General features: G+C 57.8%; 2 protein-coding genes across 2 annotated transcripts in view; both read right to left on the bottom strand.

Annotated features, from left to right (window-relative positions):
* The window catches only part of EHMT2 (euchromatic histone lysine methyltransferase 2), a 39,211-nt gene extending 21,377 nt beyond the window's left edge, over positions 1-17,834 (bottom strand). The window contains exons 1-13 of the mRNA XM_085564915.1: positions 17,800-17,834; positions 17,567-17,612; positions 15,755-15,928; positions 14,342-14,646; positions 14,140-14,218; positions 13,592-13,680; positions 12,013-12,132; positions 10,992-11,144; positions 9,789-9,897; positions 8,386-8,487; positions 7,259-7,380; positions 4,807-4,950; positions 2,752-2,990 (exon numbers count right to left, since the gene is read on the bottom strand). Coding sequence (XP_085421041.1) covers positions 2,752-2,990; positions 4,807-4,950; positions 7,259-7,380; positions 8,386-8,487; positions 9,789-9,897; positions 10,992-11,144; positions 12,013-12,132; positions 13,592-13,680; positions 14,140-14,218; positions 14,342-14,646; positions 15,755-15,928; positions 17,567-17,612; positions 17,800-17,823 — 1,706 coding nt within the window. The 5' untranslated portion in view covers positions 17,824-17,834. The remainder of the gene's footprint in view (positions 1-2,751; positions 2,991-4,806; positions 4,951-7,258; positions 7,381-8,385; positions 8,488-9,788; positions 9,898-10,991; positions 11,145-12,012; positions 12,133-13,591; positions 13,681-14,139; positions 14,219-14,341; positions 14,647-15,754; positions 15,929-17,566; positions 17,613-17,799) is intronic.
* A 1,533-nt stretch (positions 17,835-19,367) lies between these two features.
* ZBTB12 (zinc finger and BTB domain containing 12) lies at positions 19,368-25,701 on the bottom strand. Its single transcript, XM_085564942.1, has 2 exons — positions 23,954-25,701; positions 19,368-23,731 (listed from the first exon to the last, which is right to left on the bottom strand). Exon 2 carries the CDS (start codon positions 22,827-22,829, stop codon positions 21,666-21,668), a length of 1,164 nt encoding a protein of 387 aa, XP_085421068.1. The 5' UTR covers positions 22,830-23,731; positions 23,954-25,701; the 3' UTR covers positions 19,368-21,665.

Below are 25,701 nucleotides of genomic sequence, written 5' to 3'. Positions count from 1 at the left end.
GCCCTGCCCGCGCATGCGGGCACTGCCGGGGGAAAAAGAGCCAAAATCAGCCAAAACCCCCCAAAAAATACACCCAAAAATACCTAAAATCAGCCAAAATCCCCAAAAAAACCACCCAAAATCAGCAAAATTCCCAAAAAATACATCCAAAAATACCCAAAATCAGCCAAAATAACCCAAACTATCCCGGCCCTCGCCCTGCCCGCGCATGCGGGCACTGCCGGGGAGAAAAGAGCCAAAATCAGCCAAAATCCCCAAAAAAACACCCAAAAATACCCAAAATCAGCCAAAATCCCCAAAAAATCATCCAAAAATACCCAAAATAACCCAACATAACCCAAACTATCCCGGCCCTTGCCCTACCCCAGCATGCGGGCACTGCCGGGGGGAAAAGAGCCAAAATCAGCCAAAATCCCCAAAAAACCCACTCGAAATAATCCAAAATCAGCCAAAATCCCCAAAAAACCCACTCGAAATAATCCAAAATCAGCCAAAATCCCCCAAAAAAACACCTGAAATCAGCCAAAATCCCCAAAAAATACATCCAAAAATACCCAAAATAACCCAAACTATCCCGGCCCTCGCCCTGCCCGCGCATGCGGGCACTGCTGGGGGAAAAAGAGCCAAAATCAGCCAAAATCCCCAAAAAAACCAACCAAAAATACCCAAAATCAGCCAAAATCCCCAAAAAAACCAACCAAAAATACCCAAAATCAGCCAAAATCCCCAAAAAACCCACTCGAAATAATCCAAAATCAGCCAAAATCCCCAAAAAAAACACCTGAAATAATCCAAAATCAGCCAAAATCCCCAAAAAACCACCCAAAATCAGCAAAATTCCCAAAAAATACACCCAAAAATACCCAAAATCAGCCAAAATCCCCAAAAAATACACCAAAAATCAGCCAAAATCCCCAAAAATTACATCCAAAAATACCCAAAATAACCCAAACTATCCCGGCCCTCGCCTGCCCGCGCATGCGGGCACTGCCGGGGGAAAAAGAGCCAAAATCAGCCAAAATCCCCAAAAAAACCACCCAAAATCAGCAAAATTCCCAAAAAATACACCCAAAAATACCCAAAATCAGCCAAAATCCCCAAAAAACCCACCTGAAATAATCCAAAATCAGCCAAAATCCCCAAAAAAACCACTCAAAATAATCCAAAATCAGCCAAAATCCCCAAAAAACCCACCCAAAAATACCCAAAATAACCCAAACTATCCCGGCCCTTGCCCTACCCCAGCATGCGGGCACTGCCGGGGGGAAAAGAGCCAAAATCAGCCAAAATCCCCAAAAAAACCACTCGAAATAATCCAAAATCAGCCAAAATCCCCAAAAAAACCACCCAAAAATACCCAAAATCAGCCAAAATCCCCAAAAAATACACCAAAAATCAGCAAAATTCCCAAAAAATACACCCAAAAATACCCAAAATCAGCCAAAATCCCCAAAAAAACCACCCAAAACCAGCCAAAATCCCCAAAAATACCCAAAATCAGCCAAAATCCCCCCAAAAAAACACCCAAAAATACCCAAAATAACCCAAAATAACGAAAACTATCCCGGCCCTTGCCCTGCCCGTGCATGCGGGCACTGCCGGGGGAAAAAGAGCCAAAATCAGCCAAAATCCCCAAAAAAACCACCCAAAATCAGCAAAATTCCCAAAAAATACATCCAAAAATACCCAAAATCAGCCAAAATCCCCAAAAATCACCCAAAAATACCCAAAATAACCCCAAATAACCCCAAATAACCCAAACTATCCCAGCCCTCGCCCTACCCCAGCATGCGGGCACTGCCGGGGGGAAAAAGAGCCAAAATCAGCCAAAATCCCCAAAAAACCCACACAAAATCAGCAAAATTCCCAAAAAATACACCCAAAAATACCCAAAATCAGCCAAAATCCCCAAAAATCACCCAAAAATACCCAAAATAACGAAAACTATCCCAGCCCTCGCCCTGCCCCCGCATGTGGGCACTGATGGGGGGAAAGAGCCAAAATCAGCCAAAACCCCCCCAAAAAACCACCTGAAATCAGCAAAATTCCCAAAAAATACACCCAAAAATACCCAAAATCAGCCAAAATCCCCAAAAATCACCCAAAAATACCCAAAATAACGAAAACTATCCCAGCCCTCGCCCTGCCCCCGCATGTGGGCACTGATGGGGGAAAAGAGCCAAAATCAGCCAAAATCTCCAAAAAACCCACTCGAAATAATCCAAAATCAGCCAAAATCCCCAAAAAACCCACTCGAAATAATCCAAAATCAGCCAAAATCCCCAAAAAATACACCAAAAATCAGCAAAATTCCCAAAAAATACACCCAAAAATACCCAAAATCAGCCAAAATCCCCAAAAAAACCACCCAAAACCAGCCAAAATCAGCCAAAATCCCCAAAAATACCCAAAATCAGCCAAAATCCCCCCAAAAAATCACCCAAAAATACCCAAAATAACCCAAAATAACGAAAACTGTGCCGGCCCTCGCCCTGCCCGTGCATGCGGGCACTGCTGGGGGGAAAAGAGCCAAAATCAGCCAAAACCCCCCAAAAAAAACACCCAAAATCAGCCAAAATCCCCAAAAAACCCACCCAATATCAGCCAAATTCCAAAAAAATCCCCCCTAAAATCACCCAGAGTCAGCAAAATAACCCAAAAAAAGCACCCAAAACCACCCCGAAACAACCCAAACATCACGAAACTCCACCCGAATTTAATTTTCCCCCCGGACCGGGCTCGCCGTCGCACCTGGGCGCGGGGGGCTCGGGGCGGGCGCGGGGGTGCCCCGGGGGGGGCCCGGGGGGGGTCCCGGCCGTGCCCGGCGGCGGCGCCGGCGCGCCCTCGGGCCGGGGCAGCGTCACCTCCTGCGCCTCCGAGGCGTCCTCGCCGCAGTGCGGGCAGAAAATGAGACCCCCGAGGCGCGAGACGCACGCGCGGTGGAAGCGGTGCCCGATGCGCACGTCGGGGTGGCACTCCAGGAAGGTGCCCTGGGGGGAACGGGGGAAAAATGGCATTAAAATGGCATAAAGGGTCATAAAGTGTCATAAAGTGTCATAAAATGTCATTAAAACGTCAAAAAATGGCATTAAAATGTCATAAAGTGTCATAAAATGTCATTAAAATGTCATAAAATGTCATAAAGTGTCATTAAAATGTCATTGAAACGTCATAAAATGGCATTAAAACGTCATAAAATGGCATTAGAACGTCATAAAATGTCATTAAAATGTCATAAAATGTCATTAGAACGTCATAAAATGGCATTAAAACGTCATAAAATGTCATAAAGCGTCATTAAAATGTCATTAAAATGTCAATGTCATTAAAACGTCATAAAATGTCATTAAAATGTCATAAAATGGCATTAAAATGTCATAAAGTGTCATAAAATGTCATAAGGTGTCATTAAAATGTCATAAAATGTCATAAAGTGTCATAAAATGTCATTAAAATGTCATAAAGTGTCATAAAATGTCATAAAATGTCATTAAAATGTCATAAAGTGACCCCGGAATCGTAAAGATTGGCTATGGATCAATAAAGGGATTTGGGGTCAGACTGGCACCAGGGTGGCACTCCAGGAAGGTGCCCTGGGGGGAACGGGGGAAAAATGGCATTAAAATGGCATTAAAATGGCATAAAATGGCATTAAAATGGCATTAAAATGTCATAAAGTGTCATAAAACGTCATAAAGTGTCATAAAATGTCATAAAGTGTCATTAAAATGTCATTGAAACGTCATAAAATGGCATTAAAATGGCATAAAGTGTCATAAAGTGTCATTAAAACGTCATAAAATGGCATTAAAATGTCATAAAGTGTCATGAAGTGTCATTAAAATGTCATAAAATGTCATAAAGTGTCATTAAAATGTCATTAAAATGTCATAAAATGTCATAAAATGTCATAAAGTGTCATTAAAATGTCATTAAAATGTCATAAAATGTCATAAAATGTCATAAAATGTCATTAAAATGTCATTAAATGTCATAAAATAGTCAGAAAGTGACCCCAGAATCGTAAAGATTGGCTATGGATCAATAAAGGGATTTGGGGACAATTAAAAGTGTCCCCAAAAGCTCCGGCGCCTGCCCATGCGGGATTGGGATTTTTGTTGGATTTCTGGTTTTTTTTGCAATTTCCCCATTTTCTATGGGATTTTCACGGGATTTTTTGGGATTTTGATGGGATTTTTGGGATTTTGATGGGATTTTTTGGGATTTTGATGGGAATTTTGGATACTTTGGGATTTCCCCCCACTCACGGCGGTGCAGAAGTGGCCGCAGCCGGGGCAGCTCCGGTGCTTGACCATGCGGGATTGGGGATTAATGGGATTCATGGTTTTTTTTGCAATTTCCCCATTTTCTATCGGATTTTCACGGGGTTTTTTGGGATTTTGATGGGATTTTTGGGATTTTGATGGGAATTTTGGATTTTTTGGGATTTCCCCCCACTCACGGCGGTGCAGAAGTGGCCGCAGCCGGGGCAGCACTGGTGCTTGACCATGCGGGATTGGGGTTTTTGTTGGATTTCTGGTTTTTTTTACAATTTCCCCATTTTCTATCGGATTTTCACGGGGTTTTTTTTGATTTTGATGGGAATTTTGGATTTTTTGGGATTTCCCCCCGACCCCACTCACGGCGGTGCAGAAGTGGCCGCAGCCGGGGCAGCACTGGTGCTTGACCATGCGGGATTGGGGATTAATGGGATTTTTCCAATTTCCCCATTTTCTATCGGATTTTCACGGGGTTTTTTTTGATTTTGATGGGAATTTTGGATTTTTTGGGATTTCCCCCACTCACGGCGGTGCAGAAGTGGCCGCAGCCGGGGCAGCACTGGTGCTTGACCATGCGGGCGCGGTGGCTCTCGCACAGCACCATCAGCGGCACGCGGCTCGAGGGCCGCATGGTCTCGCGCTTCAGGATGCTGCTGCCGCAGCCGCTGAGCTGCGGGGACAGAGACCCCGGGATTTTGGGGACGTTTCGGGAGATTTCGGGGCTTTTCGGGAGTTTGGGGATGTTTTGGGGAAGTTTCGGGGAGGTTTCGGGAGGTTTCGGGGAGGTTTGGAGGAGGTTCTGGGATTTTTTGGGACGTTTTTTGGCAGGTTTGGGGGAGGTTTTGTGGTTTTTTGGGATTTTTGGGGAGATTTCGGGGCTTTTCGGGAGTTTGGGGATGTTTTCGGGAAGTTTCGGGAAGTTTTGGGGAGGTTTCGGGAGGTTTCGGGGAGGTTTGGAGGAGGTTCTGGGATTTTTTGGGGATTTTTGGAGAGGTTTGGGGAGGGTTTGGGGGGATTTGGGGAGATTTTGGGGTTTTGGGGATATTTTGGGGACGTTTCGGGAGATTTCGGGGCTTTTCGGGAGTTTGGGGATGTTTTGGGGAAGTTTCGGGAAGTTTCGGGGAGGTTTCGGGAGGTTTCGGGGAGGTTTGGAGGAAGTTTTGGGATTTTTTGGGACGTTTTTTGGCAGGTTTGGGGGAGGTTTTGTGGTTTTTTGGGATTTTTGGGGAGATTTTGGGGAGATTCCGGGGTTTTTCGGGGGTTTGGGGATGTTTTGGGGAAGTTTCGGGAAGTTTTGGGGAGGTTTCAGGAGGTTTCGAGGAGGTTTGGAGGAGGTTCTGGGATTTTTTGGGGATTTTTGGAGAGGTTTGGGGTGGGTTTGGGGGGATTTGGGGAGATTTTGAGGTTTTGGGGATATTTTGAGGAGATTTTGGGGAGATTTTGGGTTTTTTCGGGGGTTTGGGGAAGTTTCGGGAAGTTTCAGGGAGGTTTCGGGGAGGTTTTGTGGTTTTTTGGGGATTTTTGGAGAGGTTTGTGGGAGTTTGGGGAGATTTTGGAGGGTTTGGGATTTTTTGGGAAGTTTTAGGAAGTTTCTGGGAGGTTTCAGGGAGGTTTCAGAGAGGTTTGGGGAGGTTTGGAGAGATTTTGGGGAGGTTTGGGGGGATTTGGGACGTTCAGGAGGTTTGGGGAAAGTTTGGGGAAACCCCCCAGGTGTGCCCAGGTGTGTTCCCAGCCCCCCAGGTGTGCCCAGGTGTGTTCCCATGCCCCCCAAGTGTACCCCAGGTGCGCCCAGGTGTGCCCAGGTGTGTTCCCATGCCCCCCAGGTGTGCCCAGGTGTGTTCCCAATGCCCCCAGGTGTGCCCAGGTGCCCCCAGGTGTGCCCAGGTGTGTTCCCATGCTCCCCAGGTGCCCCCAGGTGTGTTCCCATGCCCCCCAGGTGTGTTCCCATGCCCCCCAGGTGTGCCCAGGTGTGTTCCCATGCTCCCCAGGTGCCCCCAGGTGTGTTCCCATGCCCCCCAGGTGTGTTCCCATGCCCCCCAGGTGTGCCCAGGTATGTTCCCATGCCCCCCAGGTGTGCCCAGGTGTGTTCCCATGCCCCCCAGGTGTGCCCAGGTGCCCCCAGGTGTGCCCAGGTGTGTTCCCATGCCCCCCAGGTGTGCCCAGGTGCCCCCAGGTGCCCCCAGGTGTGTTCCCATGCCCCCCAGGTGTGCCCAGGTGTGTTCCCATGCCCCCCAGGTGTGCCCAGGTGTGTTCCCAATGCCCCCAGGTGTGCCCAGGTGCCCCCAGGTGTGTTCCCAATGCCCCCAGGTGCCCCCAGGTGTGTTCCCATGCCCCCCAGGTGTGCCCAGGTGTGCCCAGGTGCCCCCAGGTGTGTTCCCATGCCCCCCACGTGTGCCCAGGTGCCCCCAGGTGTGCCCAGGTGTGTTCCCATGCCCCCCAGGTGTGCCCAGGTGCCCCCAGGTGCCCCCAGGTGTGTTCCCATGCCCCCCAGGTGTGCCCAGGTGTGTTCCCATGCCCCCCAGGTGTGCCCAGGTGCCCCCAGGTGTGCCCAGGTGTGTTCCCATGCCCCCCAGGTGCCCCCAGGTGTGTTCCCATGCCCCCCAGGTGTGCCCAGGTGTGCCCACCTGCCCGTCCACGCTCTCGGTGGCCATGCAGAGCCCGCGGTCCCGGGTACCCCAATGCTCCCAGGTGTGCCCAGGTGCCCCCAGGTGTGTTCCCATGCCCCCCAGGTGTGTTCCCATGCCCCCCAGGTGCCCCCAGGTGTGTTCCCATGCCCCCCAGGTGCCCCCAGGTGTGTTCCCATGCCCCCCAGGTGTGCCCAGGTGTGTTCCCATGCCCCCCAGGTGCCCCCAGGTGTGTTCCCATGCCCCCCAGGTGTGTTCCCATGCCCCCCAGGTGTGCCCAGGTATGTTCCCATGCCCCCCAGGTGCCCCCAGGTGTGTTCCCAATGCCCCCCAGGTGTGCCCAGGTGTGCCCACCTGCCCGTCCACGCTCTCGGTGGCCATGCAGAGCCCGCGGTCCCCGCCCCGCTCCACCTTGGGCGCCTCCATGCGGCAGGAGCAGAGCGGCAGCTCCTCGAAGCGCTCGGCCTCCGCCGGGCCTGGCAGGGGCGGGGCGGGGTCAGGGCGTGGCCATGGGCGTGGCCAGGGCTGGGTGTGGCCATGGGAGTGGTCAGGGCTGGGCGTGGCCATGGGCGTGGCCAGGGCTGGGCGTGGCCATGGGAGTGGTCAGTTTCAGGATCGGGGCGTGGCCATGGGCGTGGCCATGGGCGTGGTCAGTTTCAGGATCAGAGTGTGGCCATGGGCGTGGTCAGGGTGTGACCATGGGCGTGGTCAGGGTGTGGCCATGGGCGTGGTCAGTTTCAGGATCAGGGCGTGGCCATGGGCGTGGCCATGGGCGTGGTCAGTTTAAGGGGCTGGGTGTGGCCGTGGGCGTGGTCAGAGTGAGACAGGGGCTGGGCGTGGCCAAAAGAATGGGTGTGTCCCAAAATGGGCGTGACCCCAAAAGGGGCGTGACCCCAAAAAGGGGCGTGTCCCAAAATGGGCGTGACCCCAAAAAGAGGCGTGTCCCAAAATGGGCGTGACCCCAAAATTGGGCGTGACCCCAAAAAGGGGCGCGTCCCAAAATGGGCGTGACCCCAAAAAGGGGCATGTCCAAGGAATGGGCGTGTCCCAAAATGGGGCGTGTCCCAAAAAGGGGCGTGTCCCGGAAGGGGCGTGTCCCAGAGCGGGCGTGTCCCGGAAGGGCGTGTCCCGGAAGGGGCGTGTCCCGGAAGGGCGTGTCCCGGAAGGGAAGGGGCGTGTCCCGGAAGGGGCGTGTCCCAGAAGGGGCGTGTCCCGGAAGGGGCGTGTCCCGGAAGGGGCGTGTCCCGGAAGGGCGTGTCCCGGAAGGGGCGTGTCCCGGAAGGGAAGGGGCGTGTCCCGGAAGGGAAGGGGCGTGTCCCGGAAGGGCGTGTCCCGGAAGGGGCGTGTCCCGGAAGGGAAGGGGCGTGTCCCGGAAGGGCGTGTCCCGGAAGGGAAGGGGCGTGTCCCGGAAGGGAAGGGCGTGTCCCGGAAGGGAAGGGGCGTGTCCCGGAAGGGCGTGTCCCGGAAGGGCGTGTCCTCACCTGGGGGCTGGGGGCTCAGGGCCCCTCCCCCCGGCAGCTGCAGGCAGCCCAGCGGCACCTCGGTGTATTCGCTGGGGGGGCCCACGGGGGGGCCGGGGGCGCCTGGGGGGCACGGGGGGTCAGAGACCCCAAAATCCCGTCCCGGAGACCCCTCCCCAAATCCCCTCCCCAAAATCCCTCCCCAAAATCCCATCCCCGAGACCCCTCCCCAAAATCCCGTCCTTGGGACCCCTCCCCAAATCCCCTCCCCAAAAACCCATCCCGGAGACCCCTCCCCAAAATCCCCTCCCTGGGATCCCTCCCCAAATCCCGTCCCAGAGACCCCTCCCCAAAATCCTGTCCTGGAGACCCCTCCCCAAATCCCGTCCCTGGGACCCCTCCCCAAATCCCCTCCCCAAAAACCCGTCCCGGAGACCCCTCCCCAAAATCCCCTCCCTGAGACCCCACCCCAAATCCCGTCCCCGAGACCCCTCCCCAAAATCCCGTCCTTGGGATCCCTCCCCCAATCCCCTCCCCAAAATCCCCTCCATGGAAACCCCTCCCCAAAATCCCGTCCCTGGGACCCCTCCCCAAATCCCCTCAATGGAGACCCCTCCCCAAATCCCCTCCCTGGGACCATCTCCCCAAATCCCCTCCCTGGGACCCCTCCCTAAATCCCCTGGCACCCCTCCCCAAAATCCCCTCCCAGGGACCCCTCCCCAAATCCCCACTCCAATCCCCCCCTCCCCAAAATCCTGTCCCAACTCTCCTCCCCGAATTCCCTCCATGGAGACCCCCCCCCTCCCCAAATTTGTGTCCCAATCCCCACCCGAATTTGGATCCCCCTCCCCATTTCGGGGTCCCCTTCCCCATTCTGGGGTACCCCTCCCCATTTTCAGATCCCTCTGCCCATTTTTTGGGTGCCCCTCCTCATTTCGGGGTCCCCTCCCCACTTTGGGGTCCCCCCCACATTTTGGGGTCCCCCTCCCCACTTTGGGATCCCCCTCCCCATTTTGGGCTCCCTCCTGCCCACTCTGGGGTCCCTCTGCCCATTTTTTGGGTCCCCCTCCTCATTTTGGGGCCCCCTCCCCACTTTGGGGTCCCCCTCCCCATTTTGGGGTCCCCCTCCCCATTTAGGGATCCCCTGCCCACTTTGGGATTCCCCTCCCCAATTCAAGAAACCCCTCCCCATTTTCAGATCCCTCTGCCCATTTTTTGGGTCCCCCTCCCCACTTGGGGGTCCCCCCCACATTTTGGGGTCCCCCTCCCCACTTTGGGGTCCCCTGCCCACTTTGGGATTCCCCTCCCCAATTCAGGATACCCCTCCCCATTTTTTGGGTCCCCCTCCCCACTTTGGGGTCCCCCTCCCCATTTTGGGGTCCCCCTCCCATCTTGGGGGTCCCCCCCAGGTTTTGGGGTCCCACCTCGGTCCTTGCCCCCCCGGGGGTCCTTCCTCTTCCTCTTGCGGGCGGGTTTCAGCCAGGGGCTCTCCTTCCAGCGCCGCCGCCCGCGGCGCCGCGCGCTGCACGCGCTCTGGGGCCCCAAAATCACCCAAACGGCCCAAAACAGCCCCGAAAACGCGGAGACGGGGCCAGAAACAGCCCCAAAATCACAAATACCCCAAAACGGCCCCAAAAACCCGGAGACTGAGCCAAAAACAGCCCCAAACAGCCCCAAAAATGCAGAGACGGGGCCAGAAACAGCCCCAAAATCACAAATATCCCAAAACGGCCCCAAAAATGCAGAGACGGGGCCAGAAACAGCCCCAAAATCACAAATATCCCAAAACGGCCCAAAAACCCAGAGACTGAGCCAAAAACAGCCCCAAACAGCCCCAAAAACCCAGAGACGGGGCCAGAAACAGCCCCAAAATCACAGATACCCCAAAACGGCCCAAAAAACCCGGAGACTGAGCCAAAAACAGCCCCAAACAGCCCCAAAAACACTGAGACTGACCCAAAAATAGGCCCAAAATCACAAGTATCCCAAAACAGCCCAAAAACCCAGAGACTGACCCAAACACCACCCCAAACGGCCCCAAAAACGCGGAGACTGAGCCAAAAACAGCCCCAAAAACACTGAGACTGACCCAGAAACAGCCCCAAAATCACAAATATCCCAAAAGAGCCCCAAAAACCCGGAGACTGAGCCAAAAACCACCCCAAACGTCCCAAAAACACTGAGACTGACCCAAAAATAGGCCCAAAATCACAAGTATCCCAAAACAGCCCAAAAACCCGGAGACTGAGCCAAAAACAGCCCCAAACGTCCCCAAAAAACCCAGAGATAGAGCCCAAAACAGCCCCAAACGGCCCCAAAAAAACAGAGACTGACGCAAAAATAGCCCCAAAAACCCAGAGACTGACCCAAAAATAGTCCCAAAATCACAAATATCCCAAAAGGGCCCCAAAAACACTGAGACTGACCCAAAAATAGTCCCAAAATCACAAATATCCCAAAAGGGCCCCAAAAACCCCTGAGACTGCACCAAAATCCCCCAAAATCGCCCCAAAACCTCTGAGACTGCCCAAAAAAAAACCCCCCAAACCACCAAACCTGCCCCACAACCCCCAAATCTGCCCCGAATCCTCCCCAAAACCCCCAAATTTCCCCCCAAATCCCCTCACCCGATCCGAGGCGTTCCCGGACTCTTCGTCCTCTTCCTCCTCCTCCTCCTCCTCCTCCTCCTCCTCTTCCTCCTCGTCCTCTTCCTCCTCCTCTTCTTCCTCCTCCTCCTCCTCCTCCTCGCTCAGGGCCTCGCCCGGCCCGTCCCCCTCAGACTGAGCAGGGGATGGGCTGAGTCGGGGGGTCTCGAGCCCCCCAGCACCCCCCAGTTCATCCCAGTGTCCCCCAGTTCCCTCCCAGTCCCCCCCAGTCCATCCCAGTCCCCCAAATTTCCATTCCCAGTCCCTCCCAGCCTATCCCAGTTCCCCCCAGTCCATCCCAGTTCCCCCCAGTCCATCCCAGTCCCCCCCAGTCCATCCCAGTTCCCCCCAGTCCATCCCAGTTCCCCCCAGTCCATCCCAGTTCCCCCCAGTCCATCCCAGTCCCTCCCAGTCCATCCCAGTCCCCCAGATTTCCATTCCCAGTCCCTCCCAGTCTATCCCGGTTCCTCCCAGTCCCTCCAAGTCCCCCAGATTTCCATTCCCAGTTCCTCCCAGTCCATCCCAGTCCCCCAAGTCCATCCCAGTCCCCCAAATTTTCATTCCCAGTTCCCCCCAGTCCATCCCAGTCCCCCAAATTTCCATTCCCAGTCCCTCACAGCCTATCCCAGTTCCCCCCAGTCCATCCCAGTCCCTCCCAGTCCATCCCAGTCCCCCAGATTTCCATTCCCAGTCCCTCCCAGTCTATCCCAGTTCCCCCCAGTCCATCCCAGTCCCCCAGATTTCCATTCCCAGTTCCCCCCAGTCCATCCCAGTCCCTCCCAGTCCATCCCAGTCCCCCAGATTTCCATTCCCAGTTCCTCCCAGTCCATCCCAGTCCCCCAGATTTCCATTCCCAGTTCCTCCCAGTCCATCCCAGTCCCCCCCAGTCCATCCCAGTCCCTCCCAGTCCCTCCCAGTCCATCCCAGTCCCCCAGATTTCCATTCCCAGTCCCCCCAGCCCCTCTCCCAGTCCCTCCCAGTACAAACCAGTCCCTCCCAGTACCTTGCTGTCCGAGTCCCCGTGCCCGTCCACGCTGAAGCCGTCGTAGAAGAGGGAGAAGCCCCCTCCCCCCTCCGAGTCCCAGTCCCGGGGGGGCGCGGCCATTTCCTCCGTCACCGTGATCTGGGGGGCACGGGGAGATTTGGGGGGATTTGGGGGGATTTGGGGGGATTTGGGGAGATTTTGGGGGATCTCGGGGGATTTGGGGGGATTTGGGGGGATTTGGGGGGGATTTGGGGGGATCTAGGGGGGATTTGTGGGGGATTTGGGGGGATCTCGGGGGATTTGGGGGGGACTTGGGGGGGATTTGGGGGTGTTTGGAGAGGTCCTGGGGGGGATCTGGGGGGCACGGGGGGATTTGGGGGGATTTGGGGGGATTTGGGGGGATATGGGGAGATTTGGGGGGGATTTGGGGGGATCTCGGGGGATTTGGGGGGGACTTGGGGGGGATTTGGGGGGATTTGGGGGGAATTTGGGGGGAATTTGGGGGGAATTTGGGGGGATTTGGGGGAATCTAGGGGGGATCTGGGGGGATTTGGGGGTGTTTGGAGAGGTCCTGGGGGGGATCTGGGGGGGTTTGGGGGATTTGGGGGGATCTGGGGGGGATTTGGGGGGATTTGGGGGGGATTTGGGGAGATTTTGGGGGGGATTTGGGGGTGTTTGGAGAGGTCTTGGGGGGGATCTCGGGGGGTTTGGGGGATTTGGGGGGATCTGGGGGGGATTTGGGGGGATTTGGGGGGGATTTTGGGAGGGATTTGGGGGGGATTTGGGGGGATTTGGGGGCGTTTGGAGGGGTCCTGGGGGGGATCTGGGGGGTTTGGGGGCGGCCATTTCCTCCGTCACCATGATCTGGGGGGCACGGGGGGATTTGGGGGGGATTTGGGGGGATTTTGGGGGGTCCTGGGCATGCTTGGGGGGACTTAGAGGGGATTTTGGGGGGATTTGGGGGGATCTGGGGATGTCTGGGGGGATTTGGGGGTGTTTGGGGGCAGCCATTTCCTCCGTCACTGTGATCTGGGGGGCACGGGGGGATTTGGGAGGATTTTGGGAGGATTCTGGGGGGTCCTGCGGGGAGTTTGGGGGAGATTAGGGGGATCCTGGAAGGGTTAAGGGGGCATTTGGGGGGCTCTGGAGAGACTTGCGGGGGTCCTGGATGGTTTTTGGGGTGGTTTTGGGGGGATTTTGGGGGGTTTTGGGTACCTCGGTGCTGGCGCAGGGGCTGGGGCGCTGCAGGGTCCCTGGGGGTGGTTTTGGGGGGTTTTTGGGGGATTTTGGGGGGATTTTGGGTACCTCGGTGCTGGCACGGGGGCTGGGGCGCTGCAGGGTCCCTGGGGGTGATTTTGGGGGGATTTTGGGGGGTTTTTGGGGGATTTTGGGGGGATTTTGGGTACCTCGGTGCTGGCACGGGGGCTGGGGCGCTGCAGGGTCCCTGGGGGTGATTTTGGGGGGATTTTGGGGGGTTTTTGGGGGATTTTGGGGGGATTTTGGGTACCTCGGTGCTGGCGCGGGGGCTGGGGCGCTGCAGGGTCCCTGGGGGTGATTTTGGGGGGATTTTGGGGGATTTTGGGGGGATTTTGGGTACCTCGGTGCTGGCGCGGGGGCTGGGGCGCTGCTGCAGCCGCTTGTGGAGCCCCTCGGAGCCAAAATCCAGCTTGGGGCGTTTGGGGGTGTCTGGGGGGGCAAAGAGAGGGGGTCAGGGAGACCCCAGACTCAAATCTGAACCCCCAGATCCAAATCTGAACCCCCAGACCCTTCCAGAACCACCCCAAACCCCCCAGGATCCCCCAACACCCCCCAAACCTCCCCAAGACCCCCTGAAACCCCTCCAGGACACCCCCAAACCCCTCCAGGACTCCCCAGGAACCCCCCAAACCCACCCAGGACCTCCCCAAACCCCTCTAGAACCTCCCCAACACCCCTCAAACCCCGCAAGGACTCCCCAAACCTCCTCAAGACCCCCCAAATCCCCTCCAGGACACTCCCAAACCCCTCCAGGACTCCCCAGGACCCCCCAAACCCCTCTAGAACCTCCCCAACACCCCTCAAACCCCGCAAGGACTCCCCAAACCTCCTCAAGACCCCCCAAATCCCCTCCAGGACCCCCCCAAATTCCCCCAAACCCCCCCAGACCGTGGTGCTGCCCCATCCCGCAGAGCTCCTCGGACACCCTGAAGTGCAGCATCTCCGACATCCTCGGCTTCTCGGGCACCTGCAGGGGGGCAAAAAACCCCCCCAAACCCTCAGCGGGGGTCCCCCAAAACCCCCAGACCCCCCAGACCCCCCCAAACCCCTGACACCCCCTGCCCAGAACCCCCCCAGAGCCAGCCCGTACCTGTCCGTTGCTGGGCTTGGCCATGGTTTTGCGAGCTCGGTGAATTTTGGGGGGCTCGGGGGGGTTCTGGGGGGGCTCCGGGGGGTTCTGGGGGGGCTCCGGGGGTGGGGGGCGACCCCCGGGACCCCCCGAGCCCGGCAGGCTGAGCAGGCGCAGGGCCAGGCTTTGGCCCGGGGGGGTTTTGCCGCCCCCCGCCCCCGTCAGGGACATTTTGGCACGGCTGGGGGGGGGCAGGGGGGTGGGGGGAGAACCCCCAAAATCGCCCCCCAAAATCGGGGAGCCCGGCAGGGTCTTGGTGGCGTGGCCTGGGGGCAAGAAAAAGGGGAGACCCCCCCACAAAATAGCTCAGAGACAGCCCCAGGTTGAATTAAAAACCAAATTTGATTTCCCCCCACCACAAAATTTAACAGATCCCCCCAAAATCTCCTCCAAACACCCCAGAAGCCATGAAGACCCCCCCCAAAATGTCACCAAACCCCCCAAAATCCACCCAGATGCCCCCAAATCCATCCCAGACCCCCAAAGCACCCCCAAACCCCCCAAAGAATCCCCAGACCCACCCCAAAATTGCCCCAGATCCCCCAAAAAACCATCCCAGACACCCTCAAACCCTCCAGACCCTCCCCAAAAACCCCCCTAGTTCCCCCCAAAGCCCCCCAAGATCCTCCCAGACCCCCCCAGAACCTCCTCAAAGCACCCCCAAACCCCCCAAAATCCCCAGACTCCCCAAAACCCACCCCAGACCCCCCAAAACCCATCCCAGACCCCCCCAAAACTGCCCCAGACCCCCCAAAACCCATCCCAGACCCCCCAAAACTGCCCCAGACCCCCCAAAACTGCCCCAGACTCGCCCAAAACCCATCCCAGACCCCCCCAAAACCCACCCCAGACCCCCCAAAACTGCCCCAGACCCCCCAAAACTGCCCCAGACCCCCCAAAACTGCCCCAGACCCCCCAAAACTGCCCCAGACCCCCCCAAAACTGCCCCAGACCCCCCCAAAACCCATCCCAGACCCCCCAAAACTGCCCCAGACTTGCCCAAAACGCATCCCAGACCCCCCCAAAACCCATCCCAGACCCCCCAAACTGCCCCAGACCCCCCCAAAACTGCCCCAGACCCCCCCAAAACCCATCCCAGACCCCCCCAAAACCCATCCCAGACCCCCCCAAACTGCCCCAGACCCCCCCAAAACTGCCCCAGACCCCCCCAAAACCCATCCCAGACCCCCCAAAACCCATCCCAGACCCCCCAAAACTGCCCCAGACTTGCCCAAAACCCATCCCAGACCCCCCCAAACTGCCCCAGACCCCCCCAAAACTGCCCCAGACCCCCCAAAACTGCCCCAGACCCCCCAAAACCCATCCCAGACCCCCCAGCCCCCCCAAAATCCCCCCCAGACGCCCCCTCCTCACCTGGCAGCCCCTTGGAGCCGCTGCCGCCCCCGGGGGGGGTCCCCTGCGCCCCCTCCCCATCACTGGGGCCGCCCCCCCCCGGCCCCTCCTCGTCCGGGGGGGCCCCCCCGGCTGTGGGGGGGGTCCCGCCGGGGGGGGGAGGGTCACAGGGGGAGGGGCTGCCCGGGGGGAGCCCTGGGGGGGGAGAAAAGGGGGGTCAGGGGGGGTTTGGGGCATTTTGGGGGGGTCTGGGCGGAATTTCGGGGGGTCCTGAGGGGATTTCGGGGGGTCTTGAGGGGATTTTGGGGGGTCCTGAGGGGATTTTGGGGATCCTGAGGGGAATTTCGGGGGATCATGAGGGGATTTTGGGGATCCTGAGGGGATTTTCGGGGATCCTGAGGGGATTTTGGGGGGTCCTGAGGGGATTTTGGGGATCCTGAGGGGACTTTGGGGATCCTGAGGGGATTTTGGGGGATCCTGAGGGGATTTCGGCGGGTCTTGAGGGGATTTTGGGGATCCTGAGGGGATTTTGGGGATCCTGAGGGTATTTTGGGGATCCTGATTGGAATTTTGGGGATCCTGAGGGGATTTCGGGGGATCCTGAGGGGATTTTGGGGATCCTGAGGGGATTTTGGGGATCCTGAGGGGACTTTGGGGGATCCTGAGGGGATTTTCGGGGATCCTGAGGGGATTTTGGGGAGTCCTGAGGAGATTTTGGGGATCCTGAGGGGATTTTGGGGATCCTGAAGGGATTTCGGGGATCCTGAGGGGATTTTGGGGATCCTGAGGAGATTTTGGGGATCCTGAGGGGATTTTGGGGATCCTGAGGGGATTTTGGGGGACCCTGAGGGGATTTCGGGGGATCCTGAGGGGATTTTGGGGATCCTGAGGAGAATTTGGGGATCCTGAGGGGAATTTCGGGGGATCCTGAGGGGATTTTGGGGATCCTGAGGGGATTTTGGGGGATCCTGAGGGGATTTTGGGGATCCTGAGGGGATTTTGGGGACCCTGAGGGGATTTCGGGGGATCCTGAGGGGATTTTGGGGATCCTGAGGAGAATTTGGGGATCCTGAGGGGAATTTCGGGGGATCCTGAGGGGAATTTCGGGGGATCCTGAGGGGATTTTGGGGGATCCTGAGGGGATTTTGGGGATCCTGAGGGAATTTTGGGGACCCTGAGGGGATTTCGGGGGATCCTGAGGGGATTTTGGGGATCCTGAGGAGAATTTGGGGATCCTGAGGGGAATTTCGGGGGATCATGAGGGGATTTTGGGGATCCTGAGGGGATTTTGGGGATCCTGATTGGAATTTTGGGGATCCTGAGGGGATTTCGGGGGATCCTGAGGGGATTTTGGGGATCCTGAGGAGAATTTGGGGATCCTGAGGGGATTTTGGGGGATCCTGAGGGGAATTTTGGGGGATCCTGAGGGGATTTTGGGGATCCTGAGGGGATTTTCGGGGATCCTGAGGGGATTTTGGGGATCCTGAGGGGATTTTGGGGATCCTGAGGGGATTTTGGGGGATCCTGAGGGGATTTTGGGGATCCTGAGGGGATTTTGGGGATCCTGATTGGAATTTTGGGGATCCTGAGGGGATTTTGGGGAGTCCTGAGGAGATTTTGGGGATCCTGAGGGGATTTTGGCAGATCCTGAGGGGATTTTGGGGATCCTGAGGGAATTTTGGGGATCCTGAGGGGATTTTGGGGAGTCCTGAGGAGATTTTGGGGATCCTGATTGGAATTTTGGGGATCCTGAGGCAGATCTGAGGGGGATCTCAGGGGGGTCTCAGTGGAGACCAAAGTGCGAATAAGAATTTGGGGGGGGGGGTCACTCACCGGCCTCTCCCGCCGCCTCCACCACGAGGGTCCCGCCGGGAGGGTCCTGAGGGGGAGGGGGAGGGGCAGAGAGCGCCGTGAGGGGCGCGCCCCTCCCCCGCGGCGGACCCAGCCCCTCCCCCCGCTCACAGCCACCGCCCGAATGCCTAAAACCTCTCAAAACCCCCCAAAAAAACCTCAAAACCGCCCGAAAACGCCCCAAAGAGCGGCCCCGGCTCGGCCTCCCCTCAGACCTCGGCGCCTCCCGCCGCCTCCATCGCCGCGCGCGGTGACGTCAGCACGCAGCGCGTAGGGGGGCGTGACCTCGCCTTTTATGGGCAAAGCCACGCCCACCGCGCGGGCTTTGTGCTGCCGGATTGGCCACGCCCATCGAGCCAAGCCACGCCCCTCACTGGAAAGCCACGCCCACCGCGCGGGCTTTGTGCTGATTGGCCACGCCCATTGTGTTAAGCCACGCCCCTTCGGGTTTAGGCCACGCCCATGTGGAATTTTGGGGGGGTCCCGGTGGTTCGGGACCCCCCAAAATTGTCCCGAAAAACGCTCAAAAATAGCTCCGAAAATGAATAAATCCCGAGAAAACGACAAAAATGAATGAATTTCAAAAAATTAAAAAATGCTTAAAAATGAAGGAAGCGTCCAAACGAATCCCAAGATTTAATAAATCAATAAAAATTAGGAAATGCCTAAAAATTGGTTTATTCTAAAAAAATGATGAACCCCCCCCCCAAAAATGTATAAATCACAAAAAATGAATAAACCTCCCCAAAGAAAGAATCTCAAAAAGTGTATAAATAAATCCTCAAAAATGAATCCCAAAAAAAAAGAATCTCAAAAAGTGTATAAATAAATCCTCAAAAATGAATCCCAAGAAAATGAATAAATTCCCAAAGTTAAATTAACGAATCCCCCCAAAATGAATAAATTCTCCAAAAATAAGTAGATGCAAAATAAAAAGAGGAAATGTCAAAAATTTATGAATCGCTAAAAAGTAATAAAGCCCCAAAAAAATTAATTACTAGAAATGAATAAATGCCAAAACAAGAATAAATCTCCAAATGTAGTAAATCCCAAATAAATTAATCAAGCCCCAAAATTAAATTTATAAATCTCCCCAAAATGAATCCCAAAAAAGATATCAAAAAGGAAAATCCCCAAAAAATTAGTAACTCTCCCAGAAAAATCCCAAATAAATTACTAAACCCCCAAACTTCAGTTAATAAACCCTCCCAAAAATGACTAAGTCCCCAAAAATAAATTAATAAATCCCAAAAAAATCAACTAAAAACCCATTTTGAATTTTTTTCAAAATCCGTTTATTACAAAAAAAACTCCAAAAAAAACTCCGGGGTTGGGGGAGGGGTCCCACGCCCCTCCCCCACCCCAAAAAGGGTCTCACACCCCCCCAAAATCCCCAAAAAGGGACCCCAAATTCTCCTTTCTACCCCCTAAACCCCCGCCAAAAAAACCCAAATTTTTGGGGTCACCTCCCCCAGCCCAAATCCCTCCCCCACCCCCAAAAACTTCCCCTCCCCCACCCCTCACTACAACCTAAGGGGGTCCCCAACTCCTAAAATCTACAAAACCCCCCCAAAAAATCTGGGGGGAATCCCCAAAAAAATCAGGGGAGTTCCCAAAACTTAGGAGGGAACCCCTAAAAAAATCAGGAGGGGCCCCAAAAATCAGGGGGGAACCCCCCCAAAAAATCCCCCAAATTATCCCCCAAGAACTTGGGACCCCAGATTTACCCGGAGGGACCAAATTTAGAGAGACCACCCAAAAAATAAGAATTTTTTCAGGCTCATTTTGCCCAAAATTGCCCCAAAATCCCCAAATTTTGCCGGGTTTGGGGTTTTTTTTCTGGTTTTTCCAGCTGGATTTTTCAACGGGGACCCCAAAATTTGGCACTGGGGTGGCCCAGGAACCCCAAAATTCGTCACCCAGGGGTCGTTCCTCGACATTTTTGGGTCATTCCCCCTCATTTTGGGTCGTTTTCCGTAATATTGGGGTCATTTCCCCTCATTTTGGGGTCATTTCCCCTCATTTTGGGGTAGTTCCTCCTCATTTTGGGGTTGTTCCCCCATTTTGGGTCCTTTCCCCCCATTTTGGGGTCATTTCCCCCCATTTTGGGGTCATTCCTCCTCATTTTGGAGTAATTTTCTGTAATTTTGGGGTCGTTCCTCCTCATTTTGGGGTTGTTCCCCCATTTTGGGTCCTTTCCCCCCATTTTGGGGTCATTTCCCCTCATTTTGGGGTCGTTCCTCCCCATTTTGGGGTCATTTCCCCTCATTTTGGGGTCGTTCCTCCCCATTTTGGGTCTCCCCACTTTGTTCCAGGAAGGATTTGGGTGTCCAGGGGTCACTCGGTCACTTTGGGGTCACTCCATGGTCACTTTGGGGTAACTCTCTGGTCACTCTCTGGTCACTGTGGTCACTCCGTGGTCACTCTGGTCACTCTGTGATCAATCTCTGGTCACTCCGTGGTCACTCTGGTCACTCTGGTCATTCTGTGATCACTCTCTGGTCACTCTCTGGTCACTCCGTGGTCACTCTGGTCACTCCGTGGTCACTCTCTGGTCACTCCGTGGTCACTCTGGTCACTCCGTGGTCACTCTGGTCACTCTGTGATCACTCTCTGGTCACTCCGTGGTCACTCTGGTCACTCTGTGATCACTCTCTGGTCACTCCGTGGTCACTCTGGTCACTCTGGGCTCGTTGCCATCACCCCGGGGGTCACCCACTCGGGATCACGGTGTCCACATGTCCAGGGGTCACTTTGGGGGTCACTTTGGGGGTCACTCTGAGGTCGCCACCGTCACCCCGGCGGTCACTCTCAATGTCCAGCAGGGTCCAGTTGTCCGGTGGTCACTCCACACCACTTGGGAGTCACTTGGAGATCGCTGCTGACCACTTTGGTGGTCACTCCTTGGTCACTTTGGCCTCCTTGCCACCACCCCTGTGGTCACCACTTCAATGTCCAGCGGGGATCCAATGTCTGGTGGTCACCACCTCAGTGTCCAGCAGGGTCCAGGTGTCCAGTGGTCACTCCACACCACTTTGGGGTCACTTTGGGGTCATTCCCGACCACTTTGTCCTCCTTGCCACCACCCCAGCAGTCACTCAGTGTCCAGCAGGGAATCAATGTCCAGTGGTCACTCCACACCACTTGGGGGTCACTCCCTGCCACTTTGGGGTCACTCCTCACCATTTTGAGGTCACTTTGTGCCACTTTGGGGGGGGTCACTCCACAAAACTTTGGTGGTCACTCTGTGGTCACTCCCACCTCCTTCCCACCACCCCAGCGGTCACTCCCTCAGCGTCCAGCAGGGATCCAGTGTCCAGTGGTCGCTCCACACCATTTTCGTGGTCACTCTGCACCACTCTGGGGTCACTCTGCACCACTCTGGGGTCACTCTGCTCCACTTTGGGGTCACTTTTCACCACTTTTGGGGGGGTCACTTTGCACCACTTCAGTGGTCACTCCGTGGTCACTCCCACCTCCTTCCCACCACCCCAGCGGTCACTCCCTAAGTGTCCAGCAGGGATCCAGTGTGCAGTGGTCACTCTGCTCCACTTTGGGGTCACTCTGCTCCACTTTGGGGTCACTCTGCTCCACTTTGGGGTCACTTTTCACCACTTTGGGGTCACTCTGCACCACTCTGGGGTCACTCTGCACCACTTTGGGGTCACTCCCCACCACTTCAGTGGTCATTCCATGGTCACTCCCACCACCCCAGCGGTCACTCCCTCAGTGTCCAGCAGGGATCCAGTGTCCAGTGGTCACTCCCCACCACTCTGGGGTCACTCTGCACCACTCTGGGGTCACTCTGCTCCACTTTGGGGTCACTTTTCACCACTTTGGGGTCACTCTGCTCCACTTTGGGGTCACTCTGCTCCACTTTGGGGGGGTCACTCCCCACCACTTCAATGGTCACTCCGTGGTCACTCCCACCACCGCAGCGGTCACTCCCTGCACATCCCCCACCCCTCACCGCCCCTCCCCCCCACCCCTCCCCCCTTCCTCACCCGGGAGAGGACCCAGCACCCCCCAAACCCCCCCCGCCCCCCGCCCCCCACCCCGCCGGGCCCTCCCCCGCCCCGCGTCACCGCAGCAGCACCCCTCCCTCGGCGCCGCCGGCTTCCAGAACGTTCTGCGCCGTGGTTTTGCCGTGCTGCTCCTTGAGGTGCCGGCGGATGGCCGGCTTGTGGGCGAAGCGCACGTCGCAGTAGGAGCAGCGGTAGGGCCGGGCGCCGCTGTGCAGGTTCAGGTGGTCGTGCAGGGTGGATTTCTGCGTGAAGCTCTTGCCGCAGACGCCGCAGCCGTGCGACTTGACGCCGCGGTGCACGTTCATGTGCCGGTTCAGGTTGCTGCTGTGGTTGAACTGCTTGCCGCAGCGCGGGCACATGAAGACGAAGTGCTGCGCCCGCATGTGGAACACCAGCTTCTCCACGCCCTGGAAGCTCTCCCCGCACTTCCCGCACCGCGACGCCGCCGCCGGCGCCGCCGGCGCCGCCGGTGCCGCCGCGGAGGCCGCGGCGCTCGCCGAGGCGCCGGCGTGCCCGCCCGGCGGTTCCTCGGCGCCGCCCGCGCCGCCCGCGCCGCCGCCGCCGCCGGGGAAGATGACCAAACCTTCCCCCTCGGCGTCCTCGGCCAGGCTGTAACACGCCTTGACCACGCCGAGCCGCGCCGCGCCGCCGTCCGCCGCCGCCGCCGCGCCGCTCTGCGCCGCCTCGCCGCCCGTCACCGCCGGCCACCTGCGCCCGCGGCGCCGCGTGGCCGGCTCCACCTTGACGATGCAGACGTCGCCCGCCGCGTCCTCCTCGTCCTCCTCGTCCTCGTCCTCCTCGGGCTTGGGCGGCGGCGCGGGCGCGGCGGGCGCGGGCTGGATGAAGCGCGCCAGCGCGCCGCGGCAGCGCTCCACCACGTGCTCCATCTGCAGGTAGCTGGCGGCCGTCAGGTAGTTGACGAGGTCGCGGCCGGCGAACTCCAGCGCGCCCGTGTAGCACGAGAGCAGCAGGTCGGCCAGCACGCGGGCGCTGTGGGCCAGCGAGACGCGCAGCTCGGCCGCCGGGTTCAGCAGGAACTGGTCGCGCAGGAAGGGCGAGCAGGCGGCCAGGATGACGCGGTGGCCGCGGAAGCGCAGGCTGCGCGCCACGATGGTGACGTCGCAGAAGCGCTCCTCCGCCCGCAGCCGCGTCATCGAGCGCAGCGCCGCCGCCTCGTGGCCCGGCAGCTGGAAACGGAGCACCTCGGCGCACGACGACATGGCGCCGGCGGGGCTGGGGGGCTGGCGGGACTGGGAGTGGACTGGGAGTGGACTGGGGGGGACTGGGAGGGGAGTTATGGGCACTGGGAGGTACTGGGAGAGACTGAGAGTGAACTGGGAGTGACTGGGAGCCAAGTTATGGGGACTGGGACGGACTGGGAGGGACTGGGAGGGACTGGGAGCGACTGGAAGGGGAGTTATGGGCACTGGGAGGTACTGGGAGAGACTGAGAGTGAACTGGGAGTGACTGGGAGCCAAGTTATGGGGACTGGGAGGGACTGGGAGGGACTGGGAGGGACTGGGAGAGGAATTATGGGCACTGGGAGCAACTGGGAGGGACTGGGAGGGACTGGGAGCGACTGGAAGGGGAGTTATGGGCACTGGGAGCGACTGGGAGAGACTGGGAGGGACTGGGAGGGACTGGGGGGCACTGGGAGTGGAGTTATAGAGACTGGAAGGGAACTGGGAGAGGAATTATGGGGACTGGGAGCGACTGGGATGGACTGGGAGGGAACTGCCAAGGGACTGGGAGTAACTGGGAGGGACTGGGACACACTGGGAGGGACTGGGAGCACTGGGGGGGGTCAGTGGGGGTCACTGGGAGTTACTGGGAGCACTGGGGGGGGTCAGTGGGGGTCACTGGGGGTTACTGGGAGCACTGGGAAGGTCACTGGGAGTTACTGGGAGCACTGGGGGGGGGGTCAGTGGGGGTCACTGGGAGTTACTGGGAGCACTGGGAAGGTCACTGGGAGTTACTGGGAGCACTGGGGGGGGTCAGTGGGGGTCACTGGGAGTTACTGGGAGCACTGGGGGGGGTCAGTGGGGGTTACTGGGAGTTACTGGGAGTTACTGGGAGCACTGGGGGGGGGGTGGGGCAGGCTCCGGGAGTCACGTGGCTGCACCTGCGGACGGACGGAGGGGGGGGAGGGGAGTGAGGAGCGGGTGGGGGAGGGGCGGGGGGGGGGAGCGCGCGCCAAGGCCGCGCCGTGACGTCACCGCGCCCCCCCCTTTGAACCAAACCCCCCCCCCCCCCCACACACACACAACCCCTCCCCCCCCACCGCCTCCCTCTCCCCTCCCCCACCTCCCCCTCCCCCGGGGCCGTGCCCATCCCCCCCCGGTACCGGCTGAGCCGCGGGCCCGGGGCAGCGAGCGGCGGCGGCGGCGGCGCGGGGCATTGTGGGATGCAGGCGGACCCCCCTTGCCCGCGGGGCCGCGGGGCATTGTGGGATACTGGAGGACCCCTCCCCGCCCTCCTTCCCCCTTCCCGCCGCGGGGCATTGTGGGATGCGGGCGGACCGCGTGACGTCACCGGCGCGCGGCGCCGTTGCCATGGGGACGGGGAAGGGCGGGAAAACGGGGGAGAAAATGGGGGGAAAAATGGGCAAAAAAAGGGTTAAAAATCGGTGCGAAAACGGTCGGGAAACGGTGGAAAGATGGTGAAAAGGAGTGGTGGTAAGATCGGCGGTAAAAGGTCCAAAATGGTCAAAAGTGGTGAAAAAAGGAAGAAAAATGGTGAAAAAAAAAAAAAAAAGGTCAGGATGTGGTGAAATACATGGCGAGGAAATGGCCAAAGTGGCCCAAAAACTGTGGGGAAAGTGGTGGAATAAACGGTCAGAAAATGGTAAAAAAAATGGTGGAAGAAATGGGCAGAAAATTGGTCCAAAAGTGGCCAGGAAATGGTGAAAAAATGGTGAAAAAAAACTGCCCAAAAATCGGTCCAAAATGGTCGGAAAATAGCGAGAAAATTCTTCCCAAATTTGCACGAAATTTGTCCCAAAATCACCGAATTCCACCCGAAAAGTCAGCTGCAGTTCGTCTGAAAGAGTGGACGCAATTCGTCCCAAAAAGTCCAAAATCCGCCCAAAAATCTTCAGAAATTCTCCCAGAAAAATGGGCAAACCCCAAAATCAGCCCCAGGAGCCACGAGGGAGGGGGGGTGGCACCTCTGGGGGCACCTGGGGACACCTGGGGCACACCTGGGCTCACCTGGGGGCACTTTGGGGGTACCTGGGCACACCTGGGGGCACCTGGGGACACCTGGGGGCACTTTGGGGACACTTTAGGAGTACCTGGGCACACCTGGGGGCACCTGGGCACACCTTGGGGACACTTTGGGGACACCTTGGCACACCTTGGAGACACCTTAGGGGTACCTGGGCACACCTGGGAAACACCTGGGAGCACCTGGGCAGACTTTGGGCACACCTGGGGACACTTTAGGGGTACCTGGGGGCACCTGGAGACAATTGGTGACGCTCCTTGGGGACTTTATTGCTCTCAGGGGTGTCAGGGGGAACGGTGCCATCGCTGGGACACATCTGGGGCACACCTGGGGCACCCCTGGGCACACCTGGGCACACCTGGGGTACCCCTGGGCACTCCTGGGGCACACCTGGGCACCCCTGGGGGTACCTGGGCACACCTGGGGGCACCTGGGTGTATCCCTGGGCACCCCTGGGGTACCCCTGGGCACACCTGGGCACACCTGGGGCACACCTGGGGGTACCTGGGCACACCTGGGGGCACCTGGGTGTACCCCTGGGGCACACCTGGGGCACACCTGGGCACACCTGGGCACACCTGGGGCACACCTGGGCACACCTGGGCACACCTGGGGCACACCTGGGGGTACCTGGGCACACCTGGGTGTACCCCTGGGCACACCTGGGGCACCCCTGGGCACACCTGGGCACACCTGGGCACACCTGGGGCACACCTGGGGCACCCCTGGGCACCCCTGGGCACACCTGGGGCACCCCTGGGGCACACCCAGGGGTGTCCGGGCTGTCACCCCGTCCCCCCTGTCCCCCCTGTCCCCTGCGTTCCGGGGGGCGGGGCGGTGTCCTTGTCGCCTCTTTTGTCGCGACTG

This window comes from Lonchura striata, chromosome 35, assembly GCF_050655825.1.
Source record: "Lonchura striata isolate lonStrDom1 chromosome 35, ASM5065582v1, whole genome shotgun sequence".
Lineage (NCBI taxonomy): Eukaryota > Metazoa > Chordata > Aves > Passeriformes > Estrildidae > Lonchura > Lonchura striata.
Note: the sequence above shows the minus strand (reverse complement) of the source record. Positions and strands in the feature narration are given on the sequence as shown.